The 11,367-nt window shown below is 37.4% G+C and overlaps 2 protein-coding genes across 2 annotated transcripts; one reads left to right on the top strand and one right to left on the bottom strand.

Moving 5' to 3' along the window:
• Window positions 1-2,819: 2,819 nt before the first annotated feature.
• On the top strand, window positions 2,820-5,114 carry LOC117428321 (beta-1,3-galactosyl-O-glycosyl-glycoprotein beta-1,6-N-acetylglucosaminyltransferase 3-like). The gene is made up of 4 exons (XM_058995642.1): window positions 2,820-2,987; window positions 3,239-3,286; window positions 3,575-3,772; window positions 4,467-5,114. Exons 1-4 carry the CDS (start codon window positions 2,820-2,822, stop codon window positions 5,052-5,054), a joined length of 1,002 nt encoding a protein of 333 aa, XP_058851625.1. The 3' UTR covers window positions 5,055-5,114.
• A 200-nt stretch (window positions 5,115-5,314) lies between these two features.
• LOC117427941 (transcription initiation factor IIA subunit 2) lies at window positions 5,315-10,236 on the bottom strand. Its single transcript, XM_034046347.2, has 4 exons — window positions 10,046-10,236; window positions 8,886-8,990; window positions 8,060-8,186; window positions 5,315-5,648 (listed from the first exon to the last, which is right to left on the bottom strand). The coding sequence occupies exons 1-4, from the start codon at window positions 10,115-10,117 to the stop codon at window positions 5,623-5,625; spliced, it is 330 nt and encodes a 109-aa protein (XP_033902238.1). The 5' UTR covers window positions 10,118-10,236; the 3' UTR covers window positions 5,315-5,622.
• Window positions 10,237-11,367: the final 1,131 nt, after the last annotated feature.

The raw sequence follows: 11,367 nt of genomic DNA, 5'->3' as shown, positions 1-11,367 counted from the left end.
AGATTTTATTGAAATTGTAGGATTTGACAAATAATAACACATGTACTTGTTTGTATTTGTGAATAAAGTAGAGAGCAATGATCCAACCTGAAAATTGGGGTGTAATTCTCCTGCCATTTATAACTTTTAAAAAAAAATGTGAGTGCTTTGAAATGCGAAATTCAATTCTATGGCTTAAGCATTAGAAAATTATTATTATTTTTTTTTTTAAATATTCATATTTTGGAAATAAACTCAGTGTAACAAGGGACAGTTTATGTACAACAAAATGCTGGACTTATGTAAATGTTTGTAACAGGGTTGACATTACATACAGAACATGAATAGATAAATTGCTCTTAATTAAGAGAATTTAACATCCTGAGATGGCACGATACCTTTTTCTGAAAGTTTAACATGTCCTTTTTCTGACAGAATGTTAAAAAGTTGGAAAATAATGTAAAAGAAAATCAACTTTTCAAAATCTAAAATGTCTTCTATTCGTGGAATGACCCATATATACAGACGTGCTCAAATTTGTTGGTACCCCTCCACAAAAAAAGAAGAATGCACAATTTTCTCTGAAATAACTTGAAACTGACAAAAGTAATTGGCATCCACCATTGTTTATTCCATATTTAATAGAAATCAGACTTTGCTTTTGATTTTTTATTCAACAAAATATTGTAAATAATAAAACAAATGAAAATGGCATGGACAAAAATGATGGGACCGCAAACCTAATATTTTGTTGCACAACCTTTAGAGACAATCACTGCAATCAAACGTTTTCTGTAGCTCTCAATGAGACTTCTGCACCTGTTAACAGGTAGTTTGGCCCACTCTTCCTGAGCAAACTGCTCCAGCTGTCTCAGGTTTGATGGGTGCCTTCTCCAGACTGCAAGTTTCAGCTCTTTCCATAGATGTTCAATAGGATTCAGATCAGGACTCATAGAAGGCCACTTCAGAATAGTCCAATGTTTTGTTCTTATCCATTCTTGGGTGCTTTTAGCTGTGTGTTTTGGGTCTTTATCCTGTTGGAGGACCCATGAGCTTTCTGACACTGGGCAGTACGTTTCGCTCCAGAATTCCTTGATAGTCTTGAGATTTCATTGTGCCCTGCACAGATTCAAGGCACCCTGTGCCAGGCGCAGCAAAGCAGCCCCAAAACATAACCAAGCCTCCCCCATGTTTAACTGTAGGTATGGTGTTCTTTTCTTTGAAAGCTTCATTTTTTTGCCTGTGAACATAGAGCTGATGTGAATTGCCAAAAAGCTCCAGTTTTGACTCATCTGTCGAAAGGACATTCTCCCAGAAGGATTGTGGCTTGTCAATATGCATTTTAGCAAATTCCAGTCTGGCTTTTTTATGTTTTTCTGTCAAAAGTGGAGTCCTCCTGGGTCTTCTTCCATGGAGCCCACTTTCGCTCAAAAAGTGACGGATGGTGCGATCATAAACTGACGTACCTTCACCTTGGAGTTCAGCTTGTATCTCTTTGGCAGTTATCCTTGGTTCTTTTTCTACCATTCGCACTATCCTTCTGTTCAATCTGGGGTCGATTTTCCTCTTGCGGCCGCGCCCAGGGAGGTTGGCTACAGTTCCATGGACCTTAAACTTCTTAATAATATTTGCAACTGTTGTCACAGGAACATCAAGCTGCTTGGAGATGGTCTTGTAGCCTTTACCTTTACCATGCTTGTCTATTATTTTCTTTCTGATCTCCTCAGACAACTCTCTCCTTTGCTTTCTCTGGTCCATGTTCAGTGTGGTGCACACAATGATACCAAACAGCACAGTGACTACTTTTCTCCATTTAAATAGGCTGAATGACTGATTACAAGATTGGAGACATGTGTGATACTAATTAAAGAAACTAATTAGTTTGAAATATCACTATAATCCAATTATTTATTATCTTTTCTAAGGGGTACCAACAAATGTGTCCAGGCCATTTTAGAATATCTTTGTAGAATAAGCAATAATTCATCTCTTTTCACAGCTTCTTTGCTTTATTCTATGACATACCAAAGGCATGCAAGTATACATGATAAAATAGCTTTTAATTTCATCACTTTTCAGGAGGAATGAAGCATTATTTCAATGAGCTGTAAGGGTACCAACAAATTTGACCACGTCTGTATATATATATATATATATATATATATATATATATATATATATATATATATATATATATATGGACAACATTAATATTTTAGGAGTGCAAAGTCTTTTTGAACTACTGTGATATCAAATATTTATTTTGAACAGCTGATCTATCATAATCTTATTTATGTATTTGTATATGTTTTAAACCCATGATAACTGAGATTCTGGGAAATGCAATTAGTTTCGCAAAATATATTTTAAAGAGCCCGTACCCCCTTGTGATTTGGGTCAGACCTTATATCGCGAGATGTGTAGTGAAATTTAAATTGTATTGCAGCATATGGGAGAACGTAATATCGAACACAATTAAAATGGGTAAGTGGCTGATTAAAACGACACATTTAAACAGTACTAGTGACATTACAAATACAACTCACACAGCTTCAGAGAAACTTTTTTTTTTTTTTTTTCTACAAGAGCAACATTGGAATCAACCGCGGTGCCGAAATCAGATTCAAGCACTGGGACAGCTGCAGGATCAATCATGGAGCCCACAGCAGAGTGCTCAGCACCGTTGAAAAAAAATAAAGTGGAATTTACCCAGGCAGGCAAGCACACATTTTTTATCACAGTGGGAACATGACTATTTTGCATTTGCGAGTGAAGATGGAACAAGCGATGTGTGTATTATTTGTCTGAAAGTCCTCCCTAATAAAAGCTACAAATTAAACATGCATTGGTACAAATCAGAATACAAAGACGTGTACCCATTGGACAGCAGTGCCAGAAAGAAGAAAATAGCAGAGCTTAAAACCTGTTTGAGTTTTCAACAAAGTACGCTGCGCAAAACAGGGAACCAGGCAGAAGTGGTGACCGAGGCGCCGTTCCGAATTGCATGGGTACTAGCCAGAAGAAAAAAAAAACAAACGTTTACAGATGGGGAAATGGTCAAAGAATGCTTTCTGCAATCTGCAGATGTATTATATGATGGGTTCAAGAACAAAACTGAAAATTACGTTTGCTCGCCGCGTAGAGATGTTGGGGCAAGGCTGTTTCAATCAACTGAAGATAAACCTGTTACAAGCAGGGGCAAGGCTGTTTCAATCAACTGAAAATAAACCTGTTACAAGCAGAGTGCTTTCGTTTGCAGCTTGACAAAAGCACCAACATCGGGGATGGTGCTGAACTTGCAGTTTGGGTAAGATACCCTTCATCGTATGGAACACGCTGCTGATTTTATTGGTAAAATTGAGGAAGAACTACTTGGTATAATACTGCTGAGCGGCCAAACACGTGGGGTCTGACATCCATTTCCCTCAAGGAGTACTTTCAAAATAATTATCTTAATTGCATCTGGTCGAAGTTGGTTTCTATTTGTACTGATGGATGCCCTGCTATGTTAGGAAAGAAAGTCAGTTTTCTGAGTTTAATACAAAATGACCCCGAAATACCAAAAATAATCGGTTTTCATTGCATTATACACCAGGAAGCACTTATTGGAAAGCTGCAAAGTGGACGCTTTTCCAGAATCATGGAAGTAGTTGTCAGAGTTACAAACTTTATTCGTGCACATACTCTTAAACACCGGAAGTTTCAGTCATATATTGAGGAATATGAAACTCACTACTATAGAGATCTGGTACTACGCAGCAATGTTCGTCGACTTTCAAGAGGCAGGCTACTTGTAAGTTTTGTGGATTTGTTTTCTATTAGGAAATGTAAATGAACTTTACTATATTGCTACATATTATAATATGATACTCTATATATACATTTTATTTTCTGTCTAGATAAGTATGTACACGCATTTTAACATTATATATTACAATGGTCTGTCTGCATTATATTTATTTTTTTCCAACTTTGCATATTGAATAATATTCCTTTAAAAACTTTACATACAGAAATATTCTGCATGTCAAACTAATCCATCTTGGAAGTGTACACCAACACAGAGAAGTAAACATGTTCAGACTTATGTGAAAAGTGGACGTTCTATGGGTAAGAGCCATTATGATTGTACTCAAACACTGAAGCAGTAAACATTTTTAAGGAGATATATAGTGTAGCGTGCATGGGGGTAGGGGTCAAAGCTGGTAGGTGACACAGTCTATCGGCGCTATGCTTCAGAGTTTGAGGTCCCGGGTTCGCGTCCCATTTCCACCTGTGAGAAACCCCTGCCTGCGGGAACCGGGGTTCGTTACTGTATATATATCTATATTACACAGGTATTTTAATATTTATCTGTTTTGTATATGTTATTTTGTATTTTTCAGGTACACAAACAGATTCCCTAATAGAAAAAATAAAGTTGTATAAGGCTACTTTAATCAAGGGTTTCGTGTATTGAGCAACGCAGGAGGCTTAACCTACTGTAGACAATCAGTGATGTAAAAAGCAGAAGATTCCTTACCTTCCCACTCAGCCAGGAGGAAACAGACTTCCCAATCGCCTACTCCCTTGTGGTGCATGAGAAAATCGAGATGTTTGAAAGGCTTCTGAGGGCCATTTACAATCCCCAGAATGTATACTGTGTCCATGTAGACCAGAAGTTTCCAGAGAACTTCACCAAGGCTGTGAGAGCCATCGTGTCCTGCTTGCCGAATGTTTTTGTGGCCAGTAAGATGGAGAAAGTGGTCTATGCTTCTTGGTCATGGGTGCAGGCTGATCTGAACTGTATGAAGGATCTTCTTGCAACAGCTGTCCAATGGAGGTATCTTCTGAACACCTGCGGGACTGACTTTCCTATCAAGACCAATGCTGAGATAGTCCGATCCCTCAATGTGCTGAAGTCTGAAACCACCTCAGAGCATAAGAAAACCCGTTGGATGTACCACTACGAGGTCACTGATTCCATAAGCAGGACTGATACAAAGAAGAGCCCACCTCCTATTAGCACCCCAGTGTTCTCAGGCAATGCTTACTTTGTTCATTTCAAACCAAAAACATTAAGCACCATACAATAAGGGAAATTAAAATTACATTTGAAACTGCTTCCTCTTTATTTAATGAATGTACATACCAAGTGTGACCATTTGTACTAAAAGCTAGAGGAGTCTTGCATATATGCCTTTTCAGCATGTTGCAACTAGAAGTCTAAATATTTGTCTAAATTTATAACTTAAATTTCATAACTGTATTCCTTTCTGTCCAAGCATTTGCAGGTGGGCAGTGGAATGTTTACCCAAATGCAACTTGGCTGTTACAGAACACACTCACAAGAGAATGGTTTTAAATAAAAGTTTATTAATGAAATCTTCGGGATAAAGAAAACTAACAAACTAAAAGAGAATAAGATGATGAGCCAGGAATTTGAAATCTCTTATTAAAAAAGGTAATGAAATTTTGCAATCCCTGCCTGACCCACTTGGCACTGGTATTCCCATTGTTCCCACTGTCCCATTACTTACAGGGCATCTCAACAGAGAAACCTCTGGAATAAATTATAAATACAGTCCTGTCTGTAAGTGTGTCCTCATGAGCCCAGGCTCCTCTTCAAACAGAATCTTTCTACACACAAATCACATCTTCATTTCATTCAGCAGTATTGGAACCAGTATCTGTGAAATAAACAATAGTTAATAGTAGGGGGGCATCCAAAGATTTCTTTGGCCAATAGCCAATGGTTATCTACCCATATCGCCCAAAAACCGACTGGATACCGACAACAATAGATAGTGCAGGTAAGCTATTGTAAACTACTTGTACAAGCATAGGGTCTATATTCAAAATGTTTTATAATTAAACACTAAAAATGAATATTGTTTATTTGTATTTATGACAAAAATGAACAGGTATTGTTTACTTTTTGCATTTACTTCAGAAAATGAATACAAAGAATAACATAGTGCTATATTGTGTGCTTGACAGAAATTGATATGTTTGTTTTACAAGTCACACAAAAATAACATTTTGAATTTGTACTAGTAAAAACACTTCTGTAGAAAAAAATATGTGACGTTAACTTTTAGACACGCTGTCAAACACAGCGTATTATAACTTCTACCTACACTGTACAGTAGAAATGTAGCCTACGCAATGTCAACTACAAAAACTTTTGTTAAATTCTTATTTTAAGCACACACTGTAAATGCAGCACAACTTAAATTGTACACTTAATCATCCAAATATTAAAATTTCCAGTTACAAAATTCAGTCAAACTTGAATTTGTAACTTAACAAAAGACAGCACAAAAATCAATTTCTGCTTCAAAATGCCAAATACACCCGCAACCAATGCAGATTAAGCAAGACAAACAAAAATGACAAAATGCTACTTTGAAGTACACTGTGTAATACTACTATGACTACTACTACTATGACTACTACTACTACTACTACTACAAATAATTATAACGTATCGACCCTGCAGCGTGCACTAACTAAAAGTGCTTGTTTTGCTGTTCGGATGTGTCGAGCAGCACGGGGCAGGTGAACACTCCAGAATCTTAAATATTCAAAGAAGAGAGCTCGAGCTGGCAACGGTAGAAGGGTTTGTTTGTTGAGATAGAGAGGAGCCAAAAGAGTTTGTTAAGGAAAGAGTGTACCTAGAAAATCCAGTAGTACAATTAAAAGAGGGACATCATTAGCCAGCGATGAGGCGTGGGTCACAGCTGACAGTGACTAAATACCAGTAAATAATAAACTGTGAATTTAAGAACTGCAATCCCTGTCTCCATTACAATAATAATAACTTAAACCATGAATGTTACTTAGGATTCAACCTAATGCGTGCTGCCAGTGCTAATTTACGGATGCGAAACCTGGATCCTCAATGCAAAAATGACTCAAATTACAAACGACTCAGAGTATAGAAAGATGCATGCTGGGAATAAGAAGAAGAGACAGGAAAAAGAAGGAATGGATAACAGCGCAAACAAAAGTATGCAACGTTATTATAAGAGCGAAAAAACTGAAATGGCAGTGTGGGCCGGACATGTAGCAAGAAGAACAGACCATCGCTGGACCAAGGAGAGAGTAGACTGGATCCCAAGATATATAAAGCGACTAAGAACAAGACCTCCAGGAAGATGGCAACATGAAATTAGGAAACACGCCTTATATCAGTGCCATGCCGATAGGCTACCGATTATGGGTGCACCCCTGGTTAATTATTATTATTTATTTATTTCTTAGCAGACGCCCTTATCCAGGGCAACTTACAATTGTTACAAGATATCACATTACTTTTTACATACAATTACCCATTTATACAGTTGGGTTTTTACTGGAGCAATCTAGGTAAAGTACCTTGCTCAAGGGTACAGCAGCAGTGTCCCCTACCAGGGATTGAACCCACAACCCTCCAGTCAAGAGTCCACAGATCAAGAGTTAATAGAATATAATTTTTTTTTTTTTTTTTTTTTTTAAACTAAACAAGATGTGTTATTCGCTGGTTCACTTACATCAAGGTTCCTTTTTAGTATATAAAATACTACTTGGATGGGTTTGTACTTTGACACATCTAGGCTATCATGCTACCGTTTAAGAATTACTAGGCAACATATTTATAACATGATCTTTCACTCATGGATTTAATTATTTGTATAGTTCACTGGATTTGTGTGTTAAGTACACAAGCTTGCATGTTTTGTTAACAAGTGCATATGGCAACATAGTTATGTGACCTGAATTCTGAAAAAGGATTCTACTTGTCTGGCACTTGTTAAGAAGTGTTACTGCAATAAATCAGATTCAAGGCTCTTGCTAAGTTACTCTTCAGATGATCAAGGGAAAGGTCTAGGTTACTATGAAGGGGTTTAGCATGGGTCTGACCTTGTCACTGATCATTTTATTTACACACAAGTTAGTTTAAAAAAACAGCTGGGAGAAGGACAAATACAACTGTGGCTGGGTTCTCTCAGAACAGGTTGCATACAGTTCAAACACAATTATAAAAAGACATGAGGTATTTAATTTTTGAAAGACGCACAAATAGAAATGCAAAATACATTAAAAAGCATATACTTACTTTTTCCATCACAAGCTACGATCTTCACTTTATCGACTTTGACCAGATCTGTAACCTCTCTGAACTCAACGTCATTCAACACAAAAGTCCAGACATTGTCACAGAATCGATAGGTATTGAGGGAACCCTGGGGAGGGGGGGAGAAACGGTTTTAAATTAAATCTAAATTCACATCACATATTTATTTATACAGTATAAGTCTCACACAGTGTACAACTTTTGGATGAGCTACTGAAATATAACCACAGATCTGTCTCTAATTCTATAAAACAATTTTAAAAAACATCTTCTAGAACAAAAGTTCCTTAGTTTGTGTCAAATCCAAAGTTTTGCATTGGGCACCCCCTAGTGTTCGGAAAAAGGTTCAGCAATAAATAAAAGCTACCCTCTTGTAGTTCAGAGAGGGACTGCATCTTGCTTAAGGAGCTTCAAGAAGCAAAGGATTTAGATGCTGAATACAACTTACTGGAAACATTTTACTTTGAATTCAAGCCAGGGTGAAGAAAGTCTTTACCCATGAGTTTCATTTTCAATTTTGCTTTATACTGTACCTCTGTCAGGAATGTGTTATTGTGTCTAATGTTCCAGCAGACTCGTTTCAGATGATGTACACCTTGGTTCAGTGTTCTCAAGAAGGTTGGTAGACTGTACTGCTTTTAAACCCCTCATGTAATCAATTATTCTGATGCAAGCTGTATGACTTTCTTCAGGACACCAACAATATTGTTGTCCATTTTTTTCACCCACTTAAAAAAGATACTAGACAGCGGTTCCCCTAATTCTCACACCGCTGCAGTGTGCCATTATTTGGAAGCCAGACACTCACCCGGAAGTTGACTCTGTTCCTGACCCTCTGTGCCAGTGCTGTGTTTATAGCTTTGTCAAACTGAAGAAGCACCTGCAGAGCAAGCTGGGGAGTGATCTGCTGGGACTAGAAGCCAAACAAACTCTTATTGAATTACAATAAAACAAAACAAACAAAAATCAATCAATCAATCAATCAATCCAGGGAAATAAAGCCACAACCCCCCCCCCCCCCCCCCCCCCGCCCCCCCCCAAAAAAAAGCAATTCTTAATTTAGATATTTTAATATAAGTTGCGCTGACTGAAGATGATTTTTATATATATATATATATATATATATATATATATATATATATATATATATATATATATATATATATATATTGTATATACAGAATATTAATCTACACTGGGGGTGGCCCCCTAACTAAATACTGAATCATGGAAAATCCTAAAGGTCAGAAGATGTAGTGGCACAATGCATTTTAAGAATGTCTTCATATCTTACGATTGTGTTTTACAGTTATTTATTATACAGAACTAGCTAGCTTGCATAGAATAACCTGTGTCACACTGTGCCTCATTTAACCAATGGATTGGTAGGACTTGATCATGCATTACAAGCAATGCCATGGACTCCAACAATAGAAAAAAGATAATCCACAAAAATAAATGTCTCCCACGGCATAGCGGCTTTCGATATTCATGGTATACAGTAATGGGGTTCACATGGGGCTTATAGTAACAATGTTTGTGATAATTCCTAACAAAATAACTAATGTCGTTTTTGCTTACAAGTTCTTGAAGAATAGGCAGCAGTATGGTTACGAGTGACTCGGGTACTGTACGTACTTAAATCTACCAAAATCTCATCAAGCAGTCAAGACAATATAACAAGAATCGCCTTACTTAAAAAAAACAACACCACAAAACTTTAAGATAGGGTAAAGGCTACAGCTTTCTCTTTCTTATAGTTAAGTTAACGTCACTCGGATCTCGAAACGAAAACAATAATAATACTTCAGATTTAAATAATATCTTGAGTAGCAGTTGAAGTTTGGTCATTGTTTACGTGCACCATTTAAACCGTACTGTTTTTTTAACAAGCATTTTGTTTTGTTTTGGTGCATCCCCGGCGGAAATGAAAACGCTTCACAGAAGAAAACACCGCGTTTTTATCACCTGAATGAGCTCATCCAGACTTTCCTGAAGGCTGTTGCCAAGAGTAGTATTTCGGTAAAGTTGGTATGCCATCTCTACTCGATATTAATCTGGGTTAAAAAATAAACGTACAGCTCCTCCGTAGCCGAATAGAGAGTTCTTTACTGCTTGTGTTTTTTCACAGGAAACTGACTCCTAGAGACTACGGCGCGACTAAGAGGACAAAACTAACGAGGCCCAGAAAAGCGATTTAAAGAGACACTACTGTTCATTTCCACATACAACAATCGGCGTCTGGAAGGCAAAATGTACAGTGAAAACAACTCTTTTGGAATCATACTGTAACTTACACAATATTGTTTTCATATGATATTAAAGTTGTTATCAAGTGGTATTTCTATTTTGAATTGTATAAAATACAATAAACTATATAACTAGTGTATAACGCATCCATGAGTAAAGCAAAACAATGGGTGCTTGCAAATCAAACCATGAAGACAACCGGAAGATGGGCTGTTACTGTAGCTAGTGTAGTGTGGAGGGATCCCCAAACACATACATTGGGGAAAATTATTGACCTGGTTTGTACACTGAACCAACAAAGAATGTGACCACCCCTGCTGGTTGCTTGGGGAAGTTTGACAATATTTTAGTATCCTACAATAAAAAATCATCCCCTCTTCAAATATTTACAAATAATATATGAAATATTTCTCACATTTTTGGTTTCAAATCTCTTGTGCTTTTCCCCACAAATTCTCCTCTGCAGACTGCCACTTGGCAACCACTTCAGCAAAGAAGAGCAATGCCAAACAGCTACCATGCACCATTACAGCAGTCCTGAATATCAACTATCAAGGAGTTTATAAAGAGGCAGAAAATTGAATTAAAATGAGAGCAGACTGCTGTGGGGTTTTCTTATTGCTTTCTGTGCTGTCATGACACATTCCTGGAATGTAATTTCCTGTGAGATTGCGCTTGGCTTTAACTGAAACACTCCTTTCAAAATGAAATAGTGGAAGTTATAAGTCTTGGAAAGACAGGCCATGTTCTTTTAATATAGTGCTTTACAGTAGCAGTAAGAACTTACAGGTTCTACACAATACCGTCAAACTGTACAGTAAACTGAAGATGTTTTAATTTCCTAAAATACAAAGCCTATTGCTTACAAAAAGAAAGTGAAGTTCAATCAGGATTCCACCTCTACAGCATGTACAGCAAGGCTCGGCACGGTGCTGACAGAGGGCTTCCGAGTGGCGCATCTGGTAAAGGCACTCCGAGTGGAGTACAGGATGCGCCCTATAGCCTGGAGGTTGCCGGTTCGAGTCCAGGCTATTCTATTG

This window comes from Acipenser ruthenus, chromosome 21 (assembly GCF_902713425.1).
Source record: "Acipenser ruthenus chromosome 21, fAciRut3.2 maternal haplotype, whole genome shotgun sequence".
NCBI lineage: Eukaryota > Metazoa > Chordata > Actinopteri > Acipenseriformes > Acipenseridae > Acipenser > Acipenser ruthenus.
This window is presented reverse-complemented; position numbering and strand designations above follow the sequence as displayed.

Bases quoted from the DNA above. Each gene is read 5' to 3' on its own strand.
- LOC117428321 (XM_058995642.1), top strand. From the start codon at position 2,820: ATGCATTGGTACAAATCAGAATACAAAGACGTGTACCCATTGGACAGC. The intron at 2,988-3,238 runs GTACTAGCCAGA...TTTCGTTTGCAG, and splicing joins CGCCGTTCCGAATTGCATGG to CTTGACAAAAGCACCAACAT. The intron at 3,773-4,466 runs GTAAGTTTTGTG...AACCTACTGTAG, and splicing joins TTTCAAGAGGCAGGCTACTT to ACAATCAGTGATGTAAAAAG.
- LOC117427941 (XM_034046347.2), bottom strand. From the start codon at position 10,117: ATGGCATACCAACTTTACCGAAATACTACTCTTGGCAACAGCCTTCAG. The intron at 8,991-10,045 runs GTGATAAAAACG...TTTGGCTTCTAG, and splicing joins GTCTGGATGAGCTCATTCAG to TCCCAGCAGATCACTCCCCA. The intron at 5,649-8,059 runs GTAAGTATATGC...TTTATTTCACAG, and splicing joins CGTAGCTTGTGATGGAAAAA to ATACTGGTTCCAATACTGCT.